Below are 7,382 nucleotides of genomic sequence, written 5' to 3' on the forward strand. Positions count from 1 at the left end.
ACGCTGGCGGAAGCGTTGCACGTTGAGGAGGTTAAAGTTGACGCGAGACTCGGAGGGTAGTTGGTACACACGCACTACAGAAGAAAACACGACGGATTTATGCGCACGCGCACTTTTTCGGTTCCCGACCGCTCGTTGTTGATGGCTGGGCATGTTTGGATTAGAGGCTCGCAAACATCCTCGCCCTCGCTGGTCGGGAAGTCGGGAAACCCCTGACGCAGTGGTTTGTTGTTGCACGGTTTTTTGGAAACCATCGGACACGATGGGCTGTGTTTCCGATGTTCCCTCGATGGATGGTCCGTGCAACGCCACTGGTACAAGGCGATGCCGCAAAAGGCGCAGCGCGTCGTCTGTGTTTCTACATCTGCAAGATAGAAACCGTCTTTGGCCAGGGCTTCGATGGGAACGCAAGATTCCCACAAGCCCTCAAAAGTATGTCTTCGCCTAGCCTCGTAATTCATGCGAGAGAGATGTTGAAGCGGGTGTTGCCTCTTTGAAACCGTAGGGTCGACTGGTTGTCAAATCGGCGTTCAACAATCTCTTATTCGAGGTTTGGCGAAATCTTTTGGTGATTTTAACGGCCTCTAGCTGCAGCTTGTATTTATCCCGTTTAAAATTAAAAGGGACATTGACTGTAACTTCCTTTTCCGGATTCATCGCTACACTTTCAAAGGTTTCAAAGTCAAGTTTTTCAAGATTTTCTCGATTTAACGTCAACCCTTTAATTTTCTTGACTTCTTTTCCTTTGCTAGTGCGAAACGAGTAACTTTTGGCACCGGTACTACAAAAGGAAGTTATATAATCACCGCCGAGTTCATCCGCCCAGCAACCAATATGATTGCCAGTTGGAATGTCAAACTTTCCCGGTAGATGGCGGTAGATTATCGAGTCGGTGTCACAATACAAGGCTGCGCGGTCTAATTGAAGCAACATCTTGTTCAATTCGAGTCGCCCGTAGCACGAGACGAAGCTCCCCACAATGGCCGACCCCAGTTTGTAGTCCGAAACGTAATCGCTTTTGGCTTTGTACGATAAGAGAGCGATCGACTCCGTAACTGGCCGTAAGTCGACTAATTCCAGAGTGTAATCGCTCGCGTATCGTATCAATTCGTAATAATTGTTGATAAAGATGCTGCGAATCTTTCCCGTATTCAGAGCCATGCGACCCCAAAGAGAATTTAAATTAATTTTAGCGATATTACGCAGGGAAGGATTTGATTGAATATCCGCCACGGTCAGAGAAAGCTTTTCATTCTTGTTTATATCAGCGATATACGCCTCTTTTTGCAGAGGCGTTTGAGCGTGAGCGGGAAATCCGGAATTCTTCACTTTTAGGGCGATAAAATCAGTCATGTACTGGGCAAAGAAATATTCCGTTTTTGGATAATGGTACACCTCAAATATATCGAGGAGTTTATAACCATGTTCCATAGCGGCATAGACTTCAACCGTTGGCCAGACTGATTCGAAAGCCCTTTCGTTGACAGTGTGATCGCAGATTTCCGCTCGCAATTCTAGACACGTGCGACAGAGGGCGTAGGCTAATTTACCACCGCTGCGGAAGGGAATTAAGGGGATGTGGAGATCTTGAGGGGGAAGCAGACGACAACTCATAACGCCAAAATACCACCCTGGCGATTTGTCAAAATCTCTGCTATAGATTATGGGGTGGCCGCTAGGGTACGGACAATCGCGACAAACTTTCGGGTACAAAGAAATAATATCCTTGTAGAAAATTTTCTCCTCACCTTGCACGTGGCAGTTAAGAACAAAATTTTCCGTTCGTCCCCCATAGAGAGCGCTACGGGCTGATATTTGAGGTCGAAAAGTTAAACTTTTGCAGAAAGCCTTTGCTTCGGCGTTTTCTTTTAAAAGCTTAGCAAATTGACACTCAAAAATCGAGGTATATTCATACCCGACCATCTTCTCTTTAATAAACAACTCTCTATCTAGAGTCCGTTCGTACAGAAATCTGTTGCTGGCTTTGAGTTGGGTATTGTAGGCATTAAGTTTTTGGCATGGACAACCGTGAAAGTAGCAACCGTGGAAATCGTAGATTTTGGGCGGAGTTTCGCTATAGCCGTCGACTAAATAGCGCCCCACCCGATATTCCCCCCCATAGCTTAAAGCCGTTCGCAATTTTATATTTTCCGTTTTCTCCACCCAAGCGAGATATTTTAAGCTAATCTGACTGTGATTAAATTTTGCATTATAGCCGTTAGAAGGAACAATACCCATGCTGTAAGGTTTATAGTAATTGTTAAGATAAATAGTGGTTAAAGCACCCGCCAAAGTAATATTTTTTAAGCAAAAAGGGTCTAATTTTGTTAGATCTACGTAAATTTTTCTAAAAGCTTCGACGCCTTGTCTTAGGACTTTGACGTCTTGAATGCAATATTTAATAAGCTCCTCTTTGATGTTATAAATAGATCCTTCCATTGACGCGTACCAAGCTTGAAAATCTCGATAATCATTGGCTTTCATTTGAGCTACGTTAAAGTACGAAGCTTCAGGGATGACGCCAATGTAATTAAGATTTTCTTCGGTATGAAAATCAAATGGAAAGAATCCTTTCGCCACATCGCCGAGGCTAAACATGCTGGTGAAATTACGCAGAGGTTGACTAATGTAATTAAAGCTATCGAGGAATCTAATTTGCGGTCCCTCAAGATGAATCATTAAAATTTTACTACCGTCAAAAATAACGGCAGGGGTGACGTGTCTATGGACTAAAGCATTAAGAATTAAGAAGTTATCAAAAGCTTTCGCGTAATGAGCTACGACTTGAGTGTTAGTAAAGCGCGGTTGGTACGTTTTACGTTTCTGTCCAGTCAAAACTACCTGCTCTACGCTAAATAAATAATTTAAAAATTGCTCGACGCAATTGGTGCCGTAAAAAATTTTGGTTTCAAAGCCAGCTTCAGTCTCTACGTCGCAAACTAGTAAAATGGGGACGTGGATATTATTTCTAAGAATAGTCTCAATGTCGTAATAAATAAACCGCGAGGCTTTCATTTTGGTTTCCAAAGGCATAACAAAATGTTCACCTGGCGGATGGACTATTTTACACTGAGAGCATTCGGGATTGCAGTCGTGGTCGTCACCCATCAGTCGCCCACATTCTAAACATCGTTTTTGGCTCGCGCAGGTGCCATTAAGTAAATGAGTTTCGTAGCAGGGGCCCGGGAAAAAATAGCGGTGGCATTCGTCGCAACGTTTTAAAGCATCCTCGTTAGTTAAATGAAAAGCTTCTCCTTGACACCGAAAACATATATAAGGTTTTGTATCCTCGGGGCATTTATGCTCTTTTAACAATTCGTATTTGTAAAAGGATTTTAAGCATAAATCGCAAGAGACACAACCGCCCATCATGCCGTGCCAAGTTTTTGCGGGGTGGATATGGTCGCCAATTTTTAATAGATAGATAATTTTAGGAGCTTGGGGGCCTTTGAAAAATATGGTAAAATTATTCGCAGCATCAACGATTACGATTCGATAATGGGGAACTAAATAATTTTGAAATTTTTGAATATCTTCTAGAGTAACAAAACCTTCGGGGACTCCGGCTTTCCTGTGCAAGATTTTTGCAATATTACCTTGAAGAGTGCTATTGCGTCTCAGTTTGTTAAAATTGTCCTGGTTAAAGGGCGGACCTTGCTTATTTTGTTGATAAAAATTGCGATCGGCCATCTCTTTACCCAGAACTAAACTCCGAGCAAAACAGAGATTATCATTATTCTCCATAAAAATAAATTGGTTATTTTGCTTAACGAAATAATCCAAATTAACCAAAGTTCTATTTTTTATGGATTTATAATAAGTCCCTATATTAGCATCGAGGTTTAGAAAAATAATGTCAAACTGAAAATCTTCCCCATTAAAGACAAAGTCCCGACTAGATTGCGTTACTCTATAGATGGTGCGCATAATTCGCTTACTGGTGAATTTGTCAATTTTTATAAATTTAATATTAACAGGGGTCGTCAATCCGGGGGAGCTTAAAACAAATCGAACCCGATTATACCCGGGATTCTCGGTTACTAATTTACGTATAACTTCGTCGAGAATTTTTCGAAAAATTCGAAAAAAATCTCGCGTTGGAATGTCTTCCAGATTTTTGAAAGCTATACGCAAATCGATTTGTTTACAATGCCACTTGCGACTCGTTTTGTCAATCTGCCGCTCAATTGTGTAGTACCGGTTTACCTGTGCGTGTTCCTCTCCTCCACTACCCTCCGAGTCACTCCCGCTGCTGCCGCTGCTCGAACTCATTTTTTGAATCTCTATCAGAAATAAAAAAAAATTGGAACAAAATTTTTGGTTTGTAAATTTATTGTTAATAAGATACTTACTTTGCTTGGCGGCTGCTGAGCGGCTTCTGCGTCGTTCTTCACGTCGTCCACCAAGCGATGGAAAGCGTTTAGAAGTTTGACGGCGTCTTTGTTTTTAGCGTCAACGACTCTTTTTAGCCGCTTATGTCTACACTCCCACAGTTTGTCCGCCTGGGCGTCTTTTATGTCTTTAAATTTATATATACTGATATCTATGTAGAAATCCCCTTTTCGCGGGGGGATTTTAGTTTCAAAATATTGCCCGTCGCTTCTCAAGCGATAGGACCCCTCAACCCCGTTGACGCCGACAACGTGTTTCTGCAACACGTCCTGGACAAACTCCTCGTCGTCAGAATCGAGGAGGATCTCAACGGGGTCGGGTTTTACAAATTGACTCAGCGTTCGTTGACCGTTGCTGGATCCTTGTCGATTATTAGGAGAAGAAGGTGGAGATTCAAACATAGATTGAGACTCTTGGTACTTGTTCATGGCTGGATCGATTGTGAGAATCCAATACCCATGCTCAAGCTTTTATACCCAAAATCTCAGGGCCATTTTTTTTAGAATACAGGCTTAGACATGGTTTTTTTTTATTAAGAATTTAAAAAATATAATTATGTCTGATACGCTATTTTTAATTTGACCTAAAAACATTTTTTTATTGTGGAGTTGGTACTAAAGATTATAGAAGACATTAGGATATCTATCTATATAAAAAATACCTCTATAGTTTAATATTAATATACATTTATTTAGATTTAAATCATGTCAAAAAAACAATTTCCGTCCCTCCCAAAGTAATTAGTTTTAACCTTCACTAATAAATTGTTTTTCTTATATAAAGCGATCTCGTGAGAATTATTCAAATTATTCGAAACACGCCTAAACAAGCTTTTGCATACGAATAATATTTGTCCCCTTAGGCATTTATCAAAGTAACTTCTTTTTAACCTTCGCTAAAGGGTTTTTTATATAACACGATCTCGTTTGAATTATTTAAAACACACCTAGACAACTTTTTTGCATACGAAAAAAAACTTAGACCTCGGAGAGATTTTGTAATTTTATACCTATATATCTAATTAACTTTTTGGCTATTTATTAAATTTTAAAAATCTTGAAAGTATTGGCTAGACACTATTAGATTTGACCTCGCTAATTTTGTATATAAGCCCCGTGTTTCAAAATGAAAGTTATCAGTTGTTTAACTTCTGTTTCTGAAACACCAGTCCCAAAAACTTTAAGATGTCTTTCTCTACCGCTCCTCGTTTGCCCTGCCTGCCCGTGATTAAAATCCATCCGGCAGCGCTTACTCCCCGTCGTGCCACCCCCCAGTCGGCCGGACTGGACTTATATTGTCCAGTGGATACCGTAATCGACCCTCACGGTATCAAAATCGTGTCGACTGGGTTAGGCGTGATGCTGCCCGAGAACAGCTACGGCCGCCTTGTTGGCCGTAGCAGCTTAACAGCCCAAGGGCTGTTTGTCGCCGAGGGGACGATAGGTATGTTTATTAGTTATTTTATAGTGCTTAAAAGTATAATAATTCTTAACAATAATAGACGCCGACTATCGGGGACCCATAAAAGTCGTCATAGCCAACGTCGGGGACACCGCCTACAATATTCGGCGGGGCAATAGGCTTGCCCAATTGATAGTGACCCCGGTTATATTGCTAAGACCGGTGGAAACGGCGGTAAATATTTTCAAGTTTTTAATTTAGGTTTCAGCACGTAACACATTTTTATGTTGTTTCTAGACTTTGACCCCGACGGCACGCGGCAGTGGGGGGTTTGGGTCGACCGGTGTTTAATCTTTTTAAATGGTGGTGGGTTTTTCATATAAATATTTGTTATTGTATATATTATATTGTTTGTTATTAAAAAATCTTTATTTCTATATTTGTTATTCTTGTCAGACTTATAATTATAGGCTTATTTTCTAACTCCACCTTAATTAACCTATCCAATGATATTATCTCTTTACTTACGCTCCGCCTAATGTGACAAATAGGATCCAATTAAAACTGCCTCTTACCTCTCTAGTTTGTTACATATAGCACGTACTAGCAATTTAAATATCATTTGCTATCATAGCCCTCGCAATATGTTGTGCCTCATTTTCTTTTTTGTTTACGGGTTAATAGTCAACGTTTTGTTAACTCTTTACGAAATTGAACGGCGAAACAGAAAACAATTAGAAAATAAGCCCAAACGTCCCTCCGCCGATTGCACTTCCGAGTCAAATAACGATACAGGGTCAACGTGAAAAATGAACTCTTTAAAACATGTTTGTTTATCCTTGTTGGTTGTTGATTATTTTGTAATATATATTCTGTATTTATTTATCACCCATATCTGTACATCTTATAAAAAGTAAATATTTGATGTCTTAAAATCTGTGTTTTTATGAACTTTAGGCTTACAGAAAGCTGGAGTGGTTAAAGGGCAACACCCAATGTTAGCAAGCCAGGGAATGACGTCAAGGTTGACTATAGGTTTAGTTTTGGTTTAAGTTAAGAAGATGATGTCATGGGGGTTGAAACTAACAGCTCGGGCTAGTCCAGACTTGTCTGAAAAGTTTTGGTTTGAGTTTGGTGGATGAGGAGAGGGCGGCCATCTTGGGGTGGCGGCCATCTTGGATGTCTGCATATCTGTATAGTCCCTACTACTTTAATATTCCCTTTTTCCATAATAAAAAGTGAATATGTGGAAGTATTTTTCGTAATTATGATGCATTTAGTACTTTTGTAGCTTTAAAGCTCTGTTTCATTTTGATATTCCAAAGATTTTTCTTAATATTGTTATTTGAAATGGCTGTTTATATATTACTTAAGCTATAATACATCTGTATATAGAATAATCCTTGGTTTAATGATTTCATCAAGAAATTTAAGACCTGGACTCCGGCGGGTATATAAAGTATCATCCGTAATAGGCTTAATGAAACAAAGAGTAAATAATTGAGGCCTGAGGTGAAGTAAACTTTGGTCTTTGATTTTCGTGTCTGAAATGAAGAGACATCAACGGTTCAGAGTGAGCCGAAAGTTAA

At 40.1% G+C, this 7,382-nt stretch overlaps 1 protein-coding gene across 2 annotated transcripts; it reads right to left on the reverse strand.

Moving 5' to 3' along the window:
• Positions 1 to 227: 227 nt before the first annotated feature.
• LOC149614018 (uncharacterized) lies at positions 228 to 4,820 on the reverse strand. 2 transcript variants are annotated; one of them, XR_016376226.1, is made up of 3 exons: positions 4,353 to 4,820; positions 4,207 to 4,283; positions 228 to 364 (listed from the first exon to the last, which is right to left on the reverse strand). XR_016376226.1 is itself a non-coding variant. In XM_089858018.1 (2 exons), the coding sequence occupies exons 1-2, from the start codon at positions 4,818 to 4,820 to the stop codon at positions 4,269 to 4,271; spliced, it is 483 nt and encodes a 160-aa protein (XP_089714144.1). In that variant the 3' UTR covers positions 3,448 to 4,268. The 2 variants fall into 2 exon arrangements, 1 of the variants encoding a protein (XP_089714144.1); XM_089858018.1 differs by lacking the exon at positions 228 to 364 and having other exon boundaries at positions 3,448 to 4,283.
• Between the last annotated feature and the right edge of the window lie 2,562 nt (positions 4,821 to 7,382).

The sequence above is a fragment of the Phalangium opilio genome, unplaced genomic scaffold (assembly GCF_054372755.1).
Source record: "Phalangium opilio isolate 3A_F unplaced genomic scaffold, DU_Popi_V2 ptg000229l_1, whole genome shotgun sequence".
NCBI classification, from domain to species: Eukaryota; Metazoa; Arthropoda; class Arachnida; order Opiliones; family Phalangiidae; genus Phalangium; species Phalangium opilio.

What these genes read in the sequence shown, in the direction of transcription:
- LOC149614018 (XM_089858018.1), bottom strand. Translation starts at nt 4,820, where the DNA reads ATGAACAAGTACCAAGAGTCTCAATCTATGTTTGAATCTCCACCTTCT.